General features: G+C 43.4%; 1 protein-coding gene across 1 annotated transcript in view; it reads right to left on the bottom strand.

Moving 5' to 3' along the window:
* Positions 1 to 373: 373 nt before the first annotated feature.
* Positions 374 to 24,066, bottom strand: part of pam (peptidylglycine alpha-amidating monooxygenase) — a 59,451-nt gene continuing 35,758 nt past the window's right edge. The window contains exons 8-27 of the mRNA XM_079525028.1: positions 23,073 to 23,156; positions 20,328 to 20,376; positions 19,895 to 19,962; positions 19,577 to 19,657; positions 18,781 to 18,857; positions 18,259 to 18,362; positions 16,811 to 17,013; positions 15,942 to 16,016; positions 10,846 to 10,975; positions 10,248 to 10,364; positions 9,828 to 9,900; positions 8,857 to 9,067; positions 8,387 to 8,590; positions 8,095 to 8,213; positions 5,954 to 6,050; positions 5,018 to 5,068; positions 4,241 to 4,377; positions 3,291 to 3,441; positions 2,485 to 2,544; positions 374 to 1,800 (exon numbers count right to left, since the gene is read on the bottom strand). Coding sequence (XP_079381154.1) covers positions 1,607 to 1,800; positions 2,485 to 2,544; positions 3,291 to 3,441; positions 4,241 to 4,377; positions 5,018 to 5,068; positions 5,954 to 6,050; positions 8,095 to 8,213; positions 8,387 to 8,590; positions 8,857 to 9,067; positions 9,828 to 9,900; positions 10,248 to 10,364; positions 10,846 to 10,975; positions 15,942 to 16,016; positions 16,811 to 17,013; positions 18,259 to 18,362; positions 18,781 to 18,857; positions 19,577 to 19,657; positions 19,895 to 19,962; positions 20,328 to 20,376; positions 23,073 to 23,156 — 2,285 coding nt within the window. The 3' untranslated portion in view covers positions 374 to 1,606. The remainder of the gene's footprint in view (positions 1,801 to 2,484; positions 2,545 to 3,290; positions 3,442 to 4,240; positions 4,378 to 5,017; positions 5,069 to 5,953; positions 6,051 to 8,094; positions 8,214 to 8,386; positions 8,591 to 8,856; positions 9,068 to 9,827; positions 9,901 to 10,247; positions 10,365 to 10,845; positions 10,976 to 15,941; positions 16,017 to 16,810; positions 17,014 to 18,258; positions 18,363 to 18,780; positions 18,858 to 19,576; positions 19,658 to 19,894; positions 19,963 to 20,327; positions 20,377 to 23,072; positions 23,157 to 24,066) is intronic.

The raw sequence follows: 24,066 nt of genomic DNA on the forward strand, positions 1-24,066 counted from the left end.
TGAATCAAGCCACTTTAAAAACACAAAAGCCTGCCCTGAGTAGACGATAAATTGACCACAAACATGTTTGTGGTAGACAGGGGTCCCAGAGATAAAGCATTGTATGAATTGGGGGTCTGTGGTCTAATGCATATCAAACAGAGGGTCCATGAGAGAAAAAAGAAAAAAAAAAAGAGATGAGAATCACCAAACTAAACTAATACCCCGGAGAGTGTACATTACGGGTCCATTTGGCTCAATTTGTACACTCTCTCAGAGTTACAGACCAGTAAAGCGTTTATTTGGACTCCTGATGGGGTCCGCGGACCGGACCCCACATCGAGGACCACTGCTCTCTAGTGCATAAATCATTGAATCTCTAACAAGTGAAATGTGTGTAATCTTAAACGGAATAAACTCTGGTCCATGTGGTTCTGAAATGAAGTCACCTAAACTGAACAGAGCACATGGAGTCTGGAAGTCACTTCTGTTACCCTCCCCGTTTTCTCCATTCTGAATCCCATTGACTTTTTTTTTTAATAATCATATAAGAACTGTGCTCCAAAAAAAAAAAAACACGATTTTAACTCGTATGCATATGAAGCATCAATTGACGGTGAAGGTATACATTTTACCCAAAGAAAATAAAGAGCAAACTGCCTACACATCGAATAGAATTCTCAGGCTTAAAATAATTACCTAACGACTTTGAGATATGGCCAAAGTGTTTTTCATCATAATGTTGGGTCTGCACTGGCTGAGTAAACAGTCAGAGACTCAAACCCCATCATGATGACAGAGGTAACACTCGCAGAAAGGTATTGATTTTGAGAGCGAAATGCCCCACAATATGAATACATTTGTATATTCTTTATTTCGATGGCAACCGTTGTATAAAATCGCAATATTACACCACAAGGGCTTTATCGTGATTATTGGCACTTAAGTGATGCTTGCAATAAATACACACACCGATAACTAGTGTCACGAAATCTAAAGGAGCACGAGGCCGACGCGCTTCAGTGGAGGACTTCTGTATCTTCCAACGGTATACTTTCTGCTACAACCACAGAATTCATTACAGTTTCTCCAAACACGTTCATCAAAAACAAACTAAATATCATCAACGACACAGAGCCATCTCCCTGACAGACTCGTTCCTCTATTTTTGGAGCACAGTTGTTATTATTAAGACGTGATGTAGAAAAAGCATTGGTTCTCAAAGGGGGTTCCACGGGGTCCCCGGCAAAAGTAGTTAACACAGCATCACAATCATTTTAACCGCTATCCATTTATACTTTGGCCATTCAAAAACAGCAGATCTACAAGTTCACACTGTGAGCTTGTACATGTTATGGGTAACAGGAGGTGACGGTCAGACTCTGGTCCATGCAGCTCAGAAATAAAGTGCCAACAGAGAGACGATAAAGTTGAAGAGAGAACGAAAAAGAGAGAATTTCTTTTTTTAGCACAAATAAATAAAGATTTGCAGCCAACAACAAAAACAAAATAAACAGCTACACAAAACCAAACCGCCTCTCTAGAGGGCCCAGGAGAAGAGAGGCAGCAGGGGATTGGCTGATGTGGGGGGGGGGGGGGGGGGGGGGGCAGGGTTTAGGCCACCGGCCTAGGACGGCGAGACGGGGAAGGTTGGTGGCGGAGGCGGGGGCGGAGGGGCGGAGTACTCCTCGTTCTCGGAGTCGGTGGCATCGTCCTTCTCGCCGTCGCTGCCCTCTGTGCTGAGACGGTCGAAGCCCTGCCGGGTGTAACCTTTATGCGAGGCAAAAAAGTTCCCCAGGTTGAGGCCGCCTGCCGCTTTACCTGGACGTCGTGAGGTAAAAAATAGCAGATTAGCTGAGCTTGTGGCGCAGCAGGATGTGACACGCTGCTGTGAGCTGTGAGCTTGTATGTCTGCCATTTTTGAGTAGCCGACGCTAAAAGCTAAAATGACACGGATTACCCGGTTTTAATGGGTTCAATAAATATTTTGTCTGCTCTGTGTGTGTGTGTGTGTGTGTGTGTGTGTGTGTGTGTGTGTGTGTAACCAATGTCAGTGTTTATGCTGTATCCTGAATGAATTTGACAATCACTGATTGTATACAATCTCTATCCAGACCTGGAAATGTATTGTCTGTCTTTTATGTGTTTTTTTCCATGGCCACTGGAGGGCACTGTTCTCTAACCTATTGGTCATCCATGGTTTAGGGTGATTCCTGTGAGCCTTCAGGTTGATCACATGAAAAACATTATCTCACACGCACGTAGAAGCCAGTAGAAAACACCACTACAGTACAATCCAATGCGTGCAGAGCAGGCTCTCAATCACAGCCTGTGTCTTTCAAATGGATTCGCGTTTGGCCTAAGTATGGACCATGATTATTTTCTGATTCTAGGACATCCGCTCGTGTCATTTGAGGGCACCCGTGCGTGGAATGGAGCGACACAGAATATTCTGTCATATATTCAATGGTAGGTGAATTTAGATCTAATAAACATAGAACATACCTCTGAGTTTCCCTAAAATGCCTCCTGTAGAGTTGGGCTCCAGTTTAACGTCGCAACCATCTGGAAAAGAGTCAAATATTCCACTTCAATACATATTCCAATTTCCAATACATGAATGCATTAAACTTGTTTTCTGCTTTTAGTTTGGATAGTACAGAGTTTTACAGGAAACAAGGGATGGAGCAGACGAGTCACACACAGCTCGGGAACTGAACCCAGACTCACTGTCAGGCTGCAACAGAGCCTGCATAGCCATAATCACCTAGCCTGATTATCAAGACTGTAGCTTTCTTGAAGCTTCAGTCTGACATTGTCTCCTGTCCGAGCGATTTCAAGGGGGAGGGGATTAGAATTTCCCTCAACCAGTAGCCATTGGTGTTTTTCCCTCCTTCCTCTGTGTGTTGCGCTGCGTGATGACGCTGAAAACGAGACTCGGCGCTGATTGGTTGTTCGTTAGACCCACCCCCACCACCGATTCTCATTGGATAATACATTTTTGTACCGAAGAAATTATAGTTTCACAGTGCAACACCAGACCAAGAGACGCAGTCTACTCAGAGAGTGGGAGGGGTCTTTGGGCTGGATCCAGGCTAATAGTCACCCCCATGCACTTGTTAAATACATACACCCCCCCCCCCCCCCGCAATATAGTCATTGTGCCAATTTCCTCCTCACACACTTGTGTGTCGTCACAAGATTTTCGCCACATTCTTAAGATTTTTTAAAAATAGGTCTACAAAGCGCTACGAGCTTGGAGAGCTGCTATTTTAAAATAATGGTGGTTAAAAGAGACACTGATGCGTTACCTCCATAAGGTCTGCTTTTCCTCCATCGTAGGAACACTCCCATGGAGATGATCATCACCAGGGGAATGAGCAGCAGGGTGGTCACCACGGCCGGGGACATCGTCCCCCCCTGCTGGCTCGTCTGCTTCAATACACCCTTCTTCTCCTCGTCCTGCTCGCAGTGAGGATTTTGACAAAAGCAAAGTTAGATTTCGTTTTTAGTCACAGTCTTTTGAATAATATTCCATTTAGTTTTAGTCATATTTTAGTCAACTCTAGTTTTAGTTGACTAAATACCATAAGATTTTACTCAAATAAATCAAATCTACAGTTGATTTAGTCGACTAAAGTATCTTAGCAGGCCGTTATGTTGTTGAAATTCCAAATTTTTACTCAGCTGTGTGCCGAAAATAGCAGCTCTACAAGCTCACAATGTGCCTTGCTGTGACACACTATTTTCAGAGAGTGACACATTTGTTGACAATTTTTATTTTATTTAGTCACAGTTCCAGTCATCATAGCTACAGTTAGTTTTTATTTAGTTCTCGTCAGTGGAAAAAAAAAGGTAGTCGACTAAACATTTTCGTCGTAGTCTTAAAAGCCTAAACCACACCATTCAACTCCTTGCAACCAAACGGTTGCGAGTAGACGCATACTATACATGTAGTTGCAAGCAACCATTGAATTGAACCAATTTAATCACTTGCGTCGACATGCACCACCATGCGCTGACGTGCACATCTGGGACGAACACTAAAACAGTTTTGTTGCGTCTCGACCCATTGGTGTGGTTTGGGCTTAAAGCCCAGACCACACCGCCCCTGGTGGCGCATGTCGACGCAAGTCAACCTCACCCAAGTGATGGTTGCAACATGCGTCTACATATGTCTACTCGCAACCGTTTGGTTGCAAGGAGTCGCATGGCGACCCATTGGTGTGGTTAGGGCTTTAGTCGACGAAACCAACACTACCTGCTTATGCTGCTGTTGGAGCAGCCGGGTGGGCGGGGTCTGGGCGGGCCTCTGTTGGCTGGCCACAGCGGCCACAGCTACGGACACCTTGTGCAGCGCGGGGTGCTTCACGTTGGTCTGGACGAACGCCTCTATTTCTGAAAGGAGGACAACATGATGTCTGTCTGGATGGAGAGCTGAGCTCTCTGCTTATTGGACAACATGATGTCTGTCTGGATGAAGAGCTGAGCTCTCTGCTTATTGGACAACATGATGTCTGTCTGGATGAACAGCTGAGCTCTCTCTGCTTATTGGACAACATGATGTCTGTCTGGATGAACAGCTGAGCTCTCTCTGCTTATTGGACAACATGATGTCTGTCTGGATGAAGAGCTGAGCTCTCTCTGCTTATTGGACAACATGATGTCTGTCTGGATGAAGAGCTGAGCTCTCTCTGTTTATTGGAGGACAACGAGCTGAGCTCTCTGTTTATTGGCAGTGGTGGGAAAAAGTTCTCACATTTTTATACTGCAATGTACGAGTCAATGTGAGCTTGTAGATCTCTAGCACTTTACAAAACAGAAAATGCATTTTCAGGTCGGGATTTGATCCAATCAGGATAGAGAACTCAGTCAGGATACAGATTAAACAAGTGATGATTACACAAAGAAATGAGCAGACAACATTGGAACTGGAGCACTATAAAAAGAAAATAAGCTGATAAATGGGTACTCTCTCCCAAGAAATATAATGAGTTAATTTGATCTCATGTAAATTAAGACAGATCCATCAATTTACCTTCGATTTCTTGGACCTCTATTCCACCTTTCTTAACCGAGCGATGTGTTTCTGCAAAATACAAATGCAATACATGTCAATGTCTTTTTTTTTTTTTGTCTTTACAGCAGTCTGCTTTTATTGTGATATATCACAGTGAACATAGACAGGTACGTCAGGAGAGGATCGGGATTATTTATATCGTGGTTGTCGGGCAGAAACCTCTTATCTCCATAACGTTTTGTATTTTTATTTTTAGTAAATTAACGCCCTACTTGATCATACTACAGCGTCACCAATAAGGATCAAAAGCACCAGAACCACAAGCTCGAAACGCGGTGCAGAGTGACGCATTTTGAGCCTGTTGAATTTTTGAATCCTGAAAAGTAACAGCTTTGGACATATGAGGTGTTCTTCCCAGGTAATTAAGGCAACCCAATTGTTTTCTATGAAAGAATAAATGCACAAATAAACACTAAACCTCCTTTGTCTAAAATAGTTTGAACTGATGTCACTGTGTAGGCGGGTTTCTGAAGTATCAACACTTCAACAGCCCTCCTCTGAGACACAGTGAGCAGACAGAAATGAGCATTAGTGACGACCAATTATTTGAAGATAAAGGTTGGATAATGGGTGAAGCGGTCCTTTTACAAGAGCTGTCCAAATGTATCGCTCTGTGGCTCAATTAAAAATGATTCTATGTCTGTATAAGACATTCATTAAGTCAATTGTCTCCATGCACAGCAGCCATATTGTAAAGAAATTGAAAGAAAGCCTTATAAAGGACTTACCACTTTGTCATTTTATCATCTACTCAGGCTTATGTGAACACCCCAGACAGTATTTAAGTTGATTGAAGCAGAGCTTCCCTTTATTTTTACCAAAATAATTATTAAAAATAAAAACTGTCATGATTTTAAGAAGACATTTTGTAGAATCTGAAATGAGTCAACATACTTGCGGAGGTGAACTTGATGACGGAGTTGGAGCCCGCGTCGCCGACGAACACCACCCCGTCCTTGTTCACCACCAGGTCATGAGGCATCACGAAGTCCTGGACACAGAGGTCAAAGGTCAACACATAAAACAAGCATTTGTCTACTGCCATGTTGATAATAGTATTAAAAACTTAAAAACGATGTGTTTAAGGCGGTGGTTTTCAACCAGCGGTCCGGGGAGTTCCAGGTGGTCCCCAGCTAAATGATGGAGACTTGGTAACCAAATGGACCCTTATAGATCTTTAACTCTTGAGTGTAAACGGTTTCATTTTACACTCTCAAGAGTTACATTATTGCTAAACTGCATTACTTACTCTACCCAATTAGAGAATGTAGAAGAATTGTTATTTTGATCAACGTTGGAAAAGGGTGAGTTATCCAGTTACCACCGAGGTCAAAGTTGTCAGTCACAGCAGGAGTCCACTCACTAGTTTAGTCTAAACCAAAGTTTCCAGCCCGAGGTCCGGGTCCCCAAAAATAACTCAACCTAGCATCCTTTATTTATTATTCATGATGTTTTTCCCTTCAAAAGTATAACACACATTACATAATACCTTCACATTGTGTTTCTGCTGAGCCAATCAAATGAGGCTATTCTGGTGCTGAGCCAATGAAATGAAGGAAACTGGTAGATTATTAAATAATGTTAAAAATCAGTATATGCACTAAATAGTTAACATATCTTTACCACTAAAGCTATTATTGAATTATTACCTTATATATTGAGTGAATAGGTAATCATAGGGGAAAATTATATTTAATCATAAAGGTTGCAAATAAATAACACCCGGTCTCACACAATTTAGGATCATTGAAGTAGTAAACCATTAGTAGATAAGCACACAGACAAAAACCTCTTCCTCCCAGCATATCACACACACGTGCACACACGCACACACACTATCTCTCTCTCAGTGGAGGACAGAGAGACATGCAGGTTCCCTCGCAGGTCAAAGCCATCTCGACCGGACAATGTAAACAATGGGTTTGCATGGTGGCAAAGGAAACACGTACACACTGGGAGCGGAGTCCGGAGGAAAGTGACCACGCGATGGATGGTGACGAATCAGACCCAAAGAGAGGCAGATGGCCAAGCCTCTGAAGAATCAATCATGGACAATGAAACATCACCGCAGAGAGATAAATATATCTGGCTATTGTTGTAAACTTCACTCATTCATTACGATGTGACCTGCGTTGTCATTGACATATTGGTGAAGTCCAGAGCTCTGCCGGTGACTGGTAATTCGTTGAAGAGCTCTGTTAGCTGTTGGTAACATCCATCTCTGTTCACTATATTTTGTATTAGTTATAGGTTCACAAATATTATGATTAGGCTCAAGAATAATTGTAACTAGACATAGGATATAAAACTAATTGACTTATGTAAATCTCTCGTGTATTTCTTCCTGAGGTTTGGTACATTTATGGAAATAATCATGAAACGAACGCGTGCTGATTCAATGTTGTATCTATACCTGTCTGGAGGTTAAAGGTGAAAGACCTAGAGGTGAAATCAGCTTCCAAAGCCTGGGCCTACAGCGATGCACAGAGCCTATGGGCCCTATTTTCGTCAGTGCCTTACCCCTTATCCCTAAACTTCTAAGGCAAATACAATGAATAGTCCAAATAGCCGATCTACAAGCGTGTTTTTCAAAAGAGTGAAAAAAATGCAAATAAGTTTAGAGATAAGGGCCATGGGGTAAGGCACTTATGAAAATAGGGCCCTATTGTATTCCATCATTATGAAATAAAAAAAATCACACCCGTGTGAACTGAGTGGTGCAAGGTCTTATATAGCCTGATCAGCTGTGGTCTGACGTAATGTCAGTGACCATAGTAACCATGCTCATTTTTTTGGGTCCCACGTACAGGTACACACACGTACAGGTACACACATACAAACATAGATACAGACAAAGCTGGTTGTTGGAGTGGTTTGCACCACTCAAAAACACCGCTGTGTGTCTCGTCACACTCAAATCGAAAGCTATTGTTCATAATTCCTTAAATTAATAAAACACTACAGTCATTTATCTTCTTAACATGTTATTGAAAGTGCAAATAGCAGACCCCTTTATGCTGGTTTGCGTGGCTGACCTGTTTGCTGGGGCTGAAGGTGTCCACGATCTCCTTGGTGGAGTAATTGATGACGAAGCCTTGGGGCGGAGCCGAGACGCTGTATGGAGACTCACCGTTCACCGCGTAGAGCAAACCACCTGGATGACACACACACACGCACACACAATGTTGTTAAGAATCTATAAAAGCGTCACCACCTGCAACAGCTGTTTTGTACGAGAGCCATGGTCAACAGTTAACGAGCGTCCTATTCTTTTTAGAAGGTGCCGATTCATGAACATAAAAATAAAACATAAAACCTCAACCTCACCGTCGGCAGTGCTGTAGGACACGGCGTACACCTCTCCCTGGAACTCTGGACTCTTGATCTCCTTGACGAACTGGCCGGTGTCGGCCACGAAGCACTGGATGCGCCCGTTCTCCCTGTCGGCCACGCACAGCTCCTGTCTGTCGGGCAGGTAGGCCAGGCTGTGGGGGATCTGGAACGGCACGCGCCGCCGCCTGTTCGACGCGCCTAAAGAGCAACGAGACACAAATCAATTTATGATGTAGGCGTTTTAGCACTTATTTTCAAATTTTCTGGTCCCCCTGGCGTACAGTGCCTGCGCCCCACTCAGACAGGTATTTCCCCATAGCGTATAGCATACCTGCGCCCCACTCAGACAGGTATTTCCCCATAGCGTATAGCATACCTGCGCCCCACTCAGACAGGTATTTCCCCATAGCGTATCATACCTGCTCCCCACTCAGACAGGTATTTCCCCATAGCGTATAGCATACCTGCGCCCCACTCAGACAGGTATTTCCCCTCGGGAGAGAACTTGAGTATCCTGGCGTTGCAGTATCCGTCCGACACGTAGATGTTGCCGGTGACCTGGTCCACGGCCACGTCGGTGGGCTTACAGAAGTGGCTGCTGTCACTGCCGGGCATGAAGGCCTTACCCAACTCCACCAGCACCTCGCCCCCGCCCTCGCTGCTCAACTTGAACACCTGGAGCAGGTTGGAGAGAGGAGACAAAAATAATACCGGCTTGTATTATTAAAGTCGGACTGCAATGTTTCTTTTTCGGCCATTTGGAAGCCTGTATTGTTCTATTAGCTAATTTCGCTGGGGTCCCCCTGGAACCCCCTCAAGGACACCCTGGGGGCCCCTGGGCCTCACTTTTAGAACCACTGATGTAAGCAACATAATCTACGGAAGCGTATGTCAGAAAAGAATAATAATAATAAATGAAAAAAAAAGTTTAATCAAGAATGTCAAATTAAAATTCCGGATGTAGTAGCAATATGCTACTATAAATAGAAAATCATAATCACAATCATAATACAAACTTGTATAGCTTTCTTACTCATTTGATGTTTGCAATTACAATTACAAGGATTTCTAGCCTTGGTGACGTTGGTCGTCATGTCTTGCAAATCTTTCAGACTTTTTTGAGATGTCTTCTCATTGCACTGAATTGAATGACGACACTAATCTAGTCCCATATGTCGTCTGTCGGGTGGTAAACCTCATATGTCCAAAACGGATACTTTTCAGGATTCAAATTCAAAAATCTGTATTCAAAAGTAGCAGGTCTACAAGGTCGATCTGCTCGAGCTTGCGGATCATGCTTTTGTGCAACGCTGTAGTATAATCGACTAGGGCGTTAATTCACGAACACAGTGAACATATGGAGATGGGAGGTTTCTGCTCGACCACAACGATATATACTGCTATGCCCTGATGAGGCAGACATGAGACGTGTTACCTGGTGCAGAGCCACGTCAGTGACCCAGTAATGATTCTCCTGATCTGTGGTTATCCCATGAGGCAGGTAGAACCTGGAGAAAAGACGGGGAAGGATGAGGATTCACATTTACTTATGCCAATCGATTCCTCCCCACACACACACATATATGTGCTGTCACTGCTGCCGAGCCCCCCAGCCCGTAGGATTACCTGCAATGACAATTATCACCCTCCCCTGCCCATCTTCCCTCCCCCGAACACGGGCTAATCGTGTTCATGTAGATTGTATGTAGACACTCGACAAAGCCGCATGCACCACAGTGGATTCGAACCCACAACCTCCGATGGTGGTGGGCAGGCATTTTACCAATGTGCCACCCGTTCGTTGAGTACTTAGCCCACCACTGGATGACAGGGAAAACGCATATAATGTACTTGCATGTTTCTGCCAGAGGCCTTGAGGACCGCTCCAGTGGCAGGGTCCACCACCAAGATGGTGGACTGCTGGATGGGACCCTGGGAACTCTGCTGGTACCTCGCCTGGCTATCAAAGGAACTGAAACGAGAAAAGGAGGACGTCTGAGCCAAAATATTCTCTACGAATGTCGTTTTGGTGTGACACAGACCTGCAGTGTTTCCCCCACCATATGCATGAAACGGTGGTTACCCCAGCAATTTTACTCTATGGATATGAAGCATCAACTGACGGTGTAAAAGTACTAACTTATCCATATTTTTCTCCAAACAGTTAGAGAACTACCAATTTATTTTAGGATAGGATTTTTAGGATAGGCCTCCGTGGGTTCAGTGAGATACACATACCTGGCCCAGGCGGTGGCGTAACCGTCTGGGCACCCGACTGGTAATCCAGTCGCAGTGTGCCGCGGGTTCGACTCCCGAGCCCGACACGGCCTTTACTGCATGTCTTCCCCCATCTCTCTCCCGTTTCCTGTCAGCCTACTGTCTGTCCCTTCAAAAACCAATAAAAGGCGTAAGCCGCAAAAAAAATATCTTTAGAAAAAAAAAGATACACATACCTGGCGCCCCACTCATGGTCTCCTCTGTGGAAAATGACCAGGTTGTCGTCAGTGTCCAGAGCCACACCCGACACCTGTCCCAACCGCAGCGCACTGGATGGCCAGGAGGGGGCCTCCTCCAGGTGGTAGCCTAAAGACAGACAGACAGACGTCGACAATTTTAGTTACAGTGAATTATCACAGATCATTGCAGTGGCAGCCATTTTGTTTACTGGCTGTGGTTCAACAGATACAAAACCAATTCATTCAAAAATAGATGCAACTATATTCAGTCCAAATGCACAGGGATCAAGCAATACCCCAGATTTCCCTTGGGTTTTTGCTACCTCATTTCCTTAATTTCATCCTTGTACCCATTTGTTGGTTTGTTAAAAAGAAAAAAATAATTCATCGAAAGTTAGATGTCTTTACCCCTATCTTTCCTGTGTTGCATACTGTGGTGCTTATGCCAACTGAATGTCCCTTGCGAGATCAACAAAGGTCTACCAGTAGCTTTAACTGCACCACAAAAAAGACCCACCTTGTTGGTCGGCACCGGCCACGGCAGTGGCGGCCGCCGCCGCCTGGCTCCCTCGTGGCCGGGCCGCGGCCGCCTCCAGCTGGTGAAATTTGTGCACTCTGTCCCTCACCAGCACAGGGTCCTCCCTGGACGGGTGGCCTAGTCTGGGACTGGGCCAGCCCAGTGCCTTCTTTTGCATTATGCTATCGATCTGAGCCACCAGATGGGCCTGAGCCTGGGCCCCCCGCGTCGGGCCGGGGGGGTCGTACCTATGAGCATGGTGCACTACGTCCGGGCTGGGGGGGGCTAGCAGCTTGGACAGAAGGGAATAGAAGTCACCTGTGCACACAGGACAGACAGACAGAAACACCACAGGAGATAGAGAGAGAGAGACAGAGAAGAAGCATGACGGGAGAGAAGCAGTGCTGCATAGAATTCAAGCTGCAGAAAGTCGAAGGAAGTAAGGGTGGTGTTGGGACCGAAAGAGTGGACAGGAGAAGGGAGAGTTGCGCTGTGTGCTGTAGAGAGCTAGCTTGGGTTTCACTAGAGCAAGGGCCCACGTTTCAGGCCGCGACCCCCCAAAAAATAACAACATTTCAACTGGGGACCACCCCGACAAGCACTTGGAATTGTAGTTGAGGCATTAGATTTGGTTTGACTCGGTTCCACAGACATTGTGAAAACAACTGATCTACTAGCTCAGCTTGTAGATCTGCCTTTTCAAAATGTGTGCCTCTTCCTTATATTACTTGACAATTTGGCCAGTTTGTAAAGTTCAGTGTGTATATTACTTTTTGAGGTATTAAAATGTCTTAAATGGTCACTTCAAAAAAACTTCGAAAATCATGTGAGGACCACCACAGGCCATTTTCAAAATGTGTGCCTCTTTCTACTGTATACACTTATTATAAACATAAATTACAATGAGATAAACAACCAGCCCACCAGCAAGGCGAAAATCAAAAGATCCGGAAAGAGCCGGTCAGTCGACCATTTCTCAACCGTTTTGGACAGGGGTGGGCTCGTTGGAATCGTGCCTCCCCCCTGGGGGCGTTTTTTGTGGTCTCAAGGTTCGGGGACCCCTAGGGACCCCCCAGGGACCCCCACATGGTAACTGTCATTTCTCAACCGTTTTGGACGGGGGTGGGCTCGTTGGAATCGTGCCGCCCCCCTGGGCACGTTTTTGGGGTCTGGAGGTTCGGGGACCCCTGGGGACCCCCCACATGGTAACTCTGTCATTTCTCAACTGTTTTGGACGGGGGTGGGCTCGTTGGAATCGTGCCGCCCCCCTGGGTGTGTTTTCGGAGGTTCGGGGACCCCAGGTGACCCCCAGGGACCCCCACATGGTAACTGTCATTTCTCTACCGTTTCGGACGGGGGTGGGCTCGTTGGAATCGTGTCGCCTCTCTGTGTTCGTATTCAGAGTTTTGGAGGTTCAGGGACCCCTGGGGACCCCCAGGGACCCCCACATGGTAACTCTGTCCTTTCTCTACCGTTTCGGACGGGGGTGGGCTCGTTGGAATCGTATCGCCTCTGTGGGTGCGTTTTCGGGTTTTTGTAGGTTCAGTGACCCCTGGGGACCCCTGCATGGTAACTCTGTCATTTCACTACCTTTTTGGACGTGGGGGTGAGCTTGTTGCACTTACTCATCATTTTCATTGTAATGGATTTATTTTGAGGACGGACATTCAAAATGTTAAAGTTCATAGAATGTCAGTTATTTAATCATGATGCATTTTCTTTAACATTTTAAAAATCCTCTCAAAGATAATTTAGACTAAATGTCAAGGCAAAATTGTGTTAATATTTATTCATATATTTAAATATAGTTTTAATACATCTTTTAATTTTCTATCATGAATTATACCGTTTTAGAGTTTAGGTGAGAATCAATTCATGTAAAATACACGAATGCTCAAACATAACAAATGAAAAGTTTAAAATCAGGACGAGTTGACTGTGAAGAATGTATATTTATTTTTGCGTAATCAGTCGCACAATAGCAGATTAAATACACATTCAAACCTGGGACAATGAACAATAGTCCTGTCTGCAAGTTTTTGCAGAGACAAGAGTCTGCAAGTTTTTGCAGAGACAGGACTATTTCCCCTGATATCAATGGCCTTTCTTTTGCTTTACCATGAATGTACAATGACAGTCCATTTTAGGTTTTTATTGCAGTTCCATGCATGTATATCTCCAATCATTTTCTGTTCTTATCAGGATTACATTTGCTTTTAGTCAGTTAGAAGAATCCGTAGAGTCTGAAGATTCCGTGCTAGTCTCACCCGGCTGTAAGGACGTAAGGACATACATATAGTATAACAAACATTAATACATTTTCTGTTAATACCGAAATATTTTTGTGTTTGCAACCCACTACAATGAGGTTCAGAGTGTGTGAATCCCCTCCATCAAACTGAAGCAGCGAGAGATATTTCATTATTACAAAATAAAAAAGTCTTCTAAATGCTGACAGTTTTCTGAAATTCCTATGTTTCTATATCAGCGGTGCTCTATAGTTCATGTCAAGGACACCAAAAAATATATGTAATTGGCCACAATCCATGTAACTTTCGTTCCAACGATTTGACAAAATAAAATCCAAAATGAGACATTATTTCATTTGTTTATTTATCGATTTGTTTTATTTTTTTGACCGCGGCTTTTGATTGGCTGAAACGGGTGTGAAGCGCTCTGATGCGTCAGCTTGGACTGCACGCGAGAACGCACCCACAGAGGCAACACGATTCCAACTGGGGTCCCCATGGGTCCGCGAATCTTGAGACCCCCAAAAACGCCCCCAGGGGTGCACGATTCCAACGAGCCCACCCCTGTCCAAAACGGTTGAGAAATGACAGAGTTACCATGTGGGGGTCCCTGGGGGTCCCCAGGGGTCCCTGAACCTCTAGACCCCCAAAAACGCGCCCAGGGGGGCGGCATGATTCCAACGAGCCCACCCCCGTCCAAAACGGTTGAGAAATGACAGTGTTACTATGTGGGGGTCCCTGGGGGGTCCCCGAACCTTGAGGAAAAAAAAGCCCCCAGGGGGGGGCGGCACAATTCCAACTAGCCCACCCCCGTCCAAAACGGTTGAGAAATGGCCGACTGACCGACCGACCGGACTTTCCACGGACCGGCCGGCCTTTCCACAGACCAACCAGCCTTACGAAGCGGTCTTTTGGATTCTGCCCTCCCTCCAGAATTTACTGTCAAAATACGCTAAGACACTACAACACCATTAGCCATCTCAACACCTCTGCTAGTGCTAGTGACTTATGTATTCCAGTTACCCAGATATGTATTTAATTTAATATGAGGAATGTCTGCAGTTTCTGGACAGTGTGGACATCCTGAGACCAGAGCATAAGTCATTTCTTCTTCTTTCTGGGTAAAAATACCAATGACACCTCTATGTTTGACACATTGATTAGAGTGACACAAAGGTCCTAGAAGACTCTCCTGTCCCACCGTACAACGAGTTCTTCTACAAACATCCTTCCACACATGGTTTTCACAGAATACACAGTCCTAATCTTTCAATTTCTACTGCCCTCTTCAAGTGTTAAAAGTTATAAGATGTTACTGACCACGTATTCACCCAAAACGAACAAGCTCTAGCAGCTGATTTGTGTGTTTGTGATGTCTTTTTTTCTGTCAAAGTTAACAGTGCTCCGACGTCCTTATAAGTGAGACATTATCAACAACAACAACAACGCCCCCGAGTATCTGAGTTGTTCAATAGACAACATGGTTAAAGTTCTCGGACTCGCAGTTATTAACACAAGAGCGTACTAGCATTATGTTGTGTAGTGTACACTGTGTTCCTGTAGCAATGAGTAAAACCTCTAGAACTAGGAGTTCCTTTTTCTCTACAGAAGTGGTTCTCGTCTTCTTCTTGCGGGCGGATATTATATTATACAAGTACTATAAGTGATGGACAAATATAAAAGGTTAGATATAAACAACCATAATAACAGTGGTTTAACAATACAATATATCATTCTTCCTCAGCACCCCAAATAAGATTAGAATAATAATATAACACAACATAAAAAATGAAACAGATGTTAGTATTTTTTTGCACTGGCCTAGAAAGAGTCTTGCAAAGTGTTACGTCAATAGGCACTTTCCTGCGACCTTTTGATCATTGGTTCGAAGGACGGCCAATTATTATGCTCTGGACGGGCAGAACAGCTCTGGTCAAAAAATGTGATAGGTCATCACATTCGGCGCAACACCTTGTCACCCCCTCTCTATGGCAGTAGAGAGTATTGTCATAGTACTCCAACTTTTTCATTTCAAGGACTTCCAAATTAGTATGGATTTGGCCATGGACCCCATTTGAATTTATTTTGTGCCAGAGACAAGATTTGTGTTTAAAAAATATTCAAAATCTTTTAATACTGTATTTTTCCTACAAGTTCACAGCGCATCTGGGTCTGGCGCGTTGTGAGTTTGTAGACCTGCTTTTTGCAACTTTTGCATGGCACGATTGTACGGCATTAATTGTAGAAAAATAAATAAATGAAAGGAAATAGCGACAAAATGCCAGTGTTTTTAAAATAACTAACCATTCACACTCATTCAGACTCACCATCATCTTCTCTTTCTGTTGGTCCTGAGTTGGATGTGTTTTCTAGACCATCTTCTTCTTCATCTTCTTTTTTTTCTTTGGAAGAGAAATCAAATGACGTCAGAATAATCCTACGCCTGTCACAATTATTACATCAAATCACAATAATTTGATTTGCTTAATGCTCATAATCCTTTCCAGGTTGAAAAATGTTTAAAAAGTAGAAATCTATAGAAATTTAATAGATCTACAAAGCTCACAACCATTGTAATTGTATAAAATTGGGTCGCTTTTTACACAATATAATGATGTTCTCTAAACACATTTGATTATTTTTAATGTTTATTGTCAAACATTTTACAACTTAAACCCTCAACATGTTTTAAACTTGACCTTTGGCTCTGTACTTGTTCTGCTCTAGATTTATTTTACCTCCACACAAAACCTCTTTACCGAAAAAGAGAAAGGTGAATGATGAACACGTTGTTGCACTTTGTGAACAGGGACAATACTTGGACTTGGACTGCGTCACTAGAGGAAACTAAAGGAAGCTACTTCAGAGAGGTTTACTCACACCTGGAATCCATTAGAATAGTGGAAATGGAAAGTTAACAGCCAACGAGAGTACATAAATCCTTCACTTCGGCGACTATAAGACAGTCCGTTCTCTCTCACGCTCACTCGCTATATAACAATTGAACTATGGCGCCGGGGCCATCTAGTGGTGATTTTTTCCGGGTTTTCTGACAGTATGGTCATTTTTCAGGCCAGTTGAGAACTCAACCTTGTTGTGAGCCACTTTCTTGTTGTGCACCACGGCTCATGTGAACCATGGACATGGGGTATTTTGGTACCTTGATGTGAACCATGGACATGGGGTATTTTGGTACCTTCTTGCGGTGCACCATGGCTCATGTGGGCCATGGACATGGCGTTTTCCGGGCTGACAGGGATGGGGACGTTGGCCTCAGCAGGGATGTGTCTGAACAGCTCCTTGCTGCCGGGATCCATACAGCTCATGTACGGAGTGCTGTGTCTGCTCTCCATGTAGTACATGATGTAGAAGTTACACATCTCATCTCCTGCTGTTCCTCTGAAATACACACACACACACACACACACACACACACACACACACATACACTGAACGTGTAAGTACATCATGTAAGTACATGTGCATCAAGCAGAAGTTAAGATATCCTGCTGTACCTCTGAAAAATACAGCCAATCCATTTCATGCATTCTGCGGTTATACCTAGTAACTACTGTATTTTACACATCATACTGTATATCTCCTTTGTTTCTTGTACTAAAATACATAAACGCTGGCGCACACCGAGGGCTCCAATGCAACAGATGCTCTATTGCAAAAGAAAAGCTTGGAGCTCAAAGCTCTTCCTCAGACCGAGGATGTGACTTGTGTTTCACAACTGCAGTAATGCCACGACGACTGAATTCCCCACTTAAAAATCTGTCTGTCTGCCTGTCAAGAACAATGCTACATCTTCTTCAGGATCGTCATGACCGGACGAAGAGGAAGCAACGTTGTCACCCTTTGCTGGCTCCCAGTCAATCTTCTTATATTAAAATGTGCTTAAAAGAGTAGTTCACCCCCGCAAAAAGAAAATACTATTTTATATCAATTACACACCCAACACACCCCTAATTCACAGAGATTTCATTTTTCCCCCAGTCACAATGCCAAGTCAATAATCTGATGAGCGGGTCATCGCTGATTCTCCTACCGGAGACTTCGCCAATCATCAAATTGTTGACTTAGGAATGCGACAACAACAAAAAAAATCGATATGAATTCAAGGTGTGTTATTGCTGGACAATAATTAATTATTTGGGTAAACTACTCCCTTTAAGTGATTATTATCAGCTCCATTTAATGTTTTTGCATCATCACTACATACTTCACTTGTTTATGCCGTATCATGTATAAGTTCTAGTCCCACCCACGACGAGTGGCCCGGAAGAGAATTTCCCCTTTCCTAGATGTTTCTTTTCTCTTTTTTTTTTTAAATTGGAACAATAATTACGTAGAAAGAAGAAAAAAAGGGCAGGGTACAAGACATTTTTTGTTGTTTTTCTTCTTTCTAATTATTTGTTCGGCCCAAAAAATTTGTTTATTGTCATGAGTTGTCACCATCCCAGTTGGCTTTGTCCGAGGCTTACAGGTCTTTAATTAAATACTTTCTGAAATGTCTATGAGAAAAATGCATGGGAAATTCTCTTCCAGGCCGCTCGTCGTCATGAAAGTGGCTCGCTGTGATGCTCTATCGTGTGCAAAATGACATGGAAAGAATATGGTAATTGTGCGTCAGAACTATACCCGATCTCGGTGTTCTTGGTTCGGCCCTCTCCTGTGAAGACACACCGTGCTGCTATAGTGTCTCCTCTCTTCACCTCCACGCCCGGCTGGGCTGCATAGAACGCCTAGTAGTAAATGATAATAAAGAAATCATATTTTGTAAAAAAAATAAAAAAAACATATTTAGCCACTTGTTTGAATGCCCCCTCCCCCCTGTCAAAAATAGCTAAAATCGTTAAAACGAAAGAAAGCAGCAAATGAAAAAACACTCATCTTTTACTTTCTCTAATAACCTAAAACATGAACCTTGTTTGAAGAAACCTTTGTCCTTTAAATTGTCACTTCACTGTCATCTGGGGACCCCCCCCCCCCACACACACACACACACAGACTGAGATAGACAGACTAGTATAATGCTACTAGCCAGCCAGGCGTTGCTTGGACAGAGTGCTTCAACATCTGTGTATGTATCTGTAGGTCTCTGCATGGTCCTTGTGGCTCTCATATGTACTACTACATTGTGTTCATATTGTTATGACATACCTGTGGTAGCAGTGGAGACTGTCGTCCAATTAGAGTCCAGTTCCCATCCCGAACCCTGTAGCCACTCACCACTTTACCTGTGACAAAAATACACATTACTTTACCCGTCACAAAAAGTACATATTACATACCACTCTGTGTACCACAAAAAGTACCATTACTGAACATACAGTACCACTACTGAGTAAGCCTTGGTGCGCCATGTGGCCCATAGGTGGAGGAGCCTATCTCCTGTTTCTCTAGCGTGTAAGTACACCCCCTGGACATGACACTAGTATGACGCAGGGACTTACCCACAATCCAACCCTTGATGCAGAATGCCAAGCAGGCAGTGCCAATTATTTATAGTCTTTGGTAAGACCCGGCCGGGGGATTCGAACCCCGACCTTCCAATCTCAGGGAGGACACTCTAACCGCAAGGCCACTGATCTGAGATCAGTACTTTATCTGTGACAAAAAATACTACTATATATATCACCTACTTTATCTGTCATGAAAAGTATTAATTACACAAGCCCAACCCAGAACACTTTCTATATCTAGTCAGTCGGTTCTCAAAGTCGGGATTGGGGGACCATTGAGGCAGCTCCAGAGGGTCCCCAGAGTAAAATTATTATTAGGAACCAAATGGACCCTTACAGGTCTGTGACTCTGCGAGTGTATGGGTCCATCTGGTTCCATTTGTACACTCTTAGAGTTATGAGGGTCTGGGAGGCCTTGAAATTAAAAGGTTTGAGAAATGAGAACCACTCATTTACTAGGCCCTGCGTTTACATTAGTTGATTAGAAAGCTGACCTAGCTGATGTGTGTGTGTCCTGAAGGCAAACGGGTAGATGGGATAATAGTCATACTGGCAGGAGACGTCTGAATTGGTCACTGCGAAGGAGAAGACAACATGTCCGCATTAGTCACTGTGAAGGAGAAGCCTTTGACATCAAAGTCCACTGGGCCAATCACAACACTTTTTTGAGCCTAATTATTCAGAAAACCCCAGAACACAGAAAACCCACAGAATATGTATGTATACATGAATGTGTCTTAATGTGATTATGAATACATTAATGTACCTTTAATAAATATGATTACATTTAAAGGATATGAACACATACACACCTTTCTTTCCTGGGGGAATAACTGTGTCGGCAGACATCAGCAGATACATGCCAGCGATGAATGGCTGCCTGGAATAAACACAAACGGTATATACTCAACATTATACAGATGCACACACATACGCACGCACACACGCATGTACACACACGCACACACACACACGGTAGGGTATACATATAGTTGCTGACTGGAGAAAACCGGTTGAGCTGGTAGAACGGCTATTTTTACAGTTTAAGGCGCATTGATCAATACGAAATTATAGGAAAGCACAAATATATTGTGTGTGTGTGTGTGTGTGTGTGTGTGTGTGTGTGTGTGTGTGTGTGTGTGTGTGTGTGGACTGACTGAACTGGTTTGGGTTTTCCCAGGAAAAATGTGCATGTTTCAACTGACATTAGTCAAATGTTATAATCCACATAGAGATCATACTTACGGCTTCGTAGTCATAGTTAAGGCGATTCCTGAACAGTCTTTATGCCCACCTGCACACAGGAGACATGCATACATTTGGCGATTTCTCCTTTTTACAAGATACACAAGCTCCCAAGCTTTACCCCTATTTAGCTTTGAGGGAATTCATAAAGATTTTTAAAATCTAGGGGTGAATAGTTTGTAATTGTAATAGTAATTGACATAATAGACATTTAAATCTCCCAGCAGAAATTGCGAACGCCATCTTCAAAATGACACCTTTCCAGAAGTTCGATTTTCCTAGCTTTTTAGTATGACATTTAGCATGCCATATGTTCAACCATATACTGACCCGTGTAATATATTTGGGTTTCTGCAAGGAGACCACTAGGGGTCCAGCCCAACTTGTCCATAGTCGATAAACAGGAAATTTCACTTATCTCGGATTCTTTTCCCAGATTGCGTTTTTGATCAAAACAAACTTTATTCATGGCTCATAAGTAAAGCATCGCTGGTCGCAGTTAAAAAAAAACATTTCAGGAGAATTACAAAAATATCGCAGCAACATAGCCTAGCTGTGTTTACTTCCAGTTCTCTAAGCCCTGGTCTTCAAAATAAAAGCTCGCTCTGAAAAGACTTGGCAGAACAGAAGAACAGAAGAACGATGGGCGAAATATATCTGACAGGAAATAAGTAAAAAACTATTATTTAATTAAAATATCTCTTAAAAACAAATCACAGCTGTTCCAAGTTTCAAGTTCTGTACAGACAGTCGACAGAAATACAGTAGGTGACAGTCAAAACAAATACAGTAAAGTCAACATGTGTGAGTGTGTGTGTCAGTCCCTCACCTCTGAAAGCATGGAACGTGTACACACACACACGTGTGTGTGTGTGTGTGTGTGTGTGTGTGTGTGTCAGGCGCGCCTGAGCCATGGAGCAAACGGAGCAGCTGCGACACCAGATTAAAAAGTGGGGTCGCATTGCGACCCCACTTTCCCTCCCTCCCCACCCCCCCACCCCCCGGCCGCCGCCGCCGGCACGCTCGAAGTGCACGGTGCGCGACAGCGAGAGAGAGAGAGAGAGAGAGAGAGAGAGAGAGAGAGAGAGGAGGAGAGGGTGTTTGTCTATGTGTGTGTGAGCGCAGCACGCGCGGAGAGAGAGAGAGGGATGCTGCGTGTTCAAAAATAAATAGGCTACTAATTCGCGTATTGCATCCAATAATGCCCGGCTTGCCCACCTGTGTGAATCACTTACTTTGTGCTTGCTGCTAGTTTTCAGAAGAATTAATCCAAGGTTTGTCATATTATGTTTTAAAGTAGGCATACATTTTAGCTGGTCAGTCAGTGTGTGCAGACTCAGAGAGAGAAGCAGCACTGCTCTGCTGATTAAATTGATATGACCTAGATATGTCATATGCGCGTCCGCATCTGATAATTAGTTATTTGGCAACACCTGTGTGAAATACCAGAATAAGCTTTTTCTTTTTTTTGGTGGCCATCTACAGGCCGGCCATGACTGTACTACAGCTGGAAGTTTTTTCCACAGCTGTGGAATTGAGATCCTTTTTTTTTAACTCATATAATCTGCTATGATTTCTTAAATTATTATTCATGACATGAATGTGCAGTAGCCTACCAAAAAAAAGGGAAATTTAAAAAAATATATAATGTCACGTTATTATTTATATAAATAAAAAGTGGACTGGTTGGAGGATAAAATAAATAGTATTCTTTAACTACATTTGTGTGACTTTTTGGGTTGTTTTTTTTTTATCATCGTCTCTGCTCTGCTTTTTCTCCCTGGAAATAAAAACGTCTGGGTTTCTGAGGCTACTGCTCTGCTGCTGACGCTATTTCCGGTTACCTTTACGCACGGGGCGCACGGATTTGAATTTCTCTGGTCAGCCTGAATGTGTGTGTTGTTGTTGTCAACATGGCTCAGAAGAGAATGAGTGATTTATTTGGTGGGTCCAAGCCCAAATCAAGTCTAGTTCATGAACCCTTGGCCTTCATGTGCTAACGTTGAGTCCGTTGTCGTCGGAGAAGGAGGACAATAATAAAAACAACAGCAGCAGCTGGAGCAGCACAAGCAGCAGTGTCCATCTCACATAGCCTACATAATGACATTCTGGACACATAACTCACGTTGGATATACAGTAAATGCCATGATGAGGGAATTAACCACCCCGGAGCGCAAGAGCACATTTGGGGTTTAAGGTAAAGCATTTACAATTTAACTATATTATTTCTCTAATAGTCACTATTGCAGTGAGAAATAATATAGTATTTACTAATTACTATGGCCGCCGTGCCAACTGAACTGCTGAATGCTGCTGCAATTTAATGTTAGATATTAGATTCTGACGGGGAGGGATCTATGATGAATGATGACGATACAACACCGGGGTCGCCGAGCCCAACTGCGCTGTCAGCTCGTCTGTTGTATAATAGGGCTATAATTTATATGTTTTGTTTTGATATCGGCGCCTTGCCAATGTCATGTGTAGCCTAAATAGGCCTATGCCTTTTTATGATGCATTTTGTCAGTTTGTTCATATAACTTGCGTGTGGAGAGGGAAAGTAAAAGCCACTTTTCCGTGTGAAAATGCGCGAAAACGCGCGTGCACGAGGCACATGCACGCGCATTTTTGCGCGCGTGCTATGCGCGCGCATATGAGTCCAAATCTGTGCTCCCCCACCTGGAAACAAAGTTAGGCGCCCCTGGTGTGTGTGTGTGTGTGTGTGTGTGTGTGCTGTCCCTCACCTGTGAACGCATGGACATCTGCATAGTGGATCTGCAGCACAAAGTAAGAGATGCGCGTGGTCCCTCCCACTTTGAAGCCCACGTCTGTGGAAACAGTAGAGGGCTCACATGCAAAGAGGAAGGCAGTGGTGGACAGTGGTGGAATACTGCAATGTAGATCTGTACTCCGTTATGTAGATCTATTCTGTACTCCGTTACAAGCAGAAGTCCCGTATTCAAAATGTACTCAAGTAAAAGTAAAAAATCAAAAGTACTCATATTGCAGAATGTCCCATTTCACAAGTTCAAAGTGTACAAAATATTTGGAAAATAGCCGATCTACAAGGTATTGTGAGCTTGTAGATTGGCTATTTTCAAATGGCCGAAATATAGGGTTGAAGTTGTTAATGTATGTTTTCTAGTCAAAATCAAAATCGACAAAGTAACTAAAGTTTTCAAATAATTGTAGTGGATTAAAAGTAGAGGTAAAAGTATTGGAAATACTCAAGTAAAGTACAAATACCTCAAAAATGTACTTAAGTACAGTACTTGAGTAAATGTAGTAGAAATACCACATGCCTGTGTTACAAGTAAAGGTCTTTCATGAAAAAGTGTACATTAAAGGGATAGTTCAGATTTGTTTAACTTAAGTTGTATGAAATACTTGCCATTAATATAGTGGTTGCAACTGTATTAATTGATTGCCCGAGTCCTGTGGTGGGAGTTCTGCTCTGGTTTTGGTCAATATTAAGTAGTTCCGGTCATTTTGTGGGGGGCACTGGGGCCACACAGTAAAAGTAAATGAATCCACAAAACGAAAGTAATTTGTATGGTTGACCTATTTCTAAAATATTAGCGCGACTTTCGTTCAACTTTGACCCCTCTATCACATGGAACTATTTTTTGGGCGTAGTGATATGGACACAAAAAACATAGTTCTGTGTGATAGAGGGGTAAAAAAAAGAACGGAAGTTGCACTAATATTTTAGAAATTTAGGTCAACAATACAAATACA

The sequence above is a fragment of the Electrona antarctica genome, assembly GCF_951216825.1.
Source record: "Electrona antarctica genome assembly, chromosome: 16".
In the NCBI taxonomy this organism is placed as follows: Eukaryota; Metazoa; Chordata; class Actinopteri; order Myctophiformes; family Myctophidae; genus Electrona; species Electrona antarctica.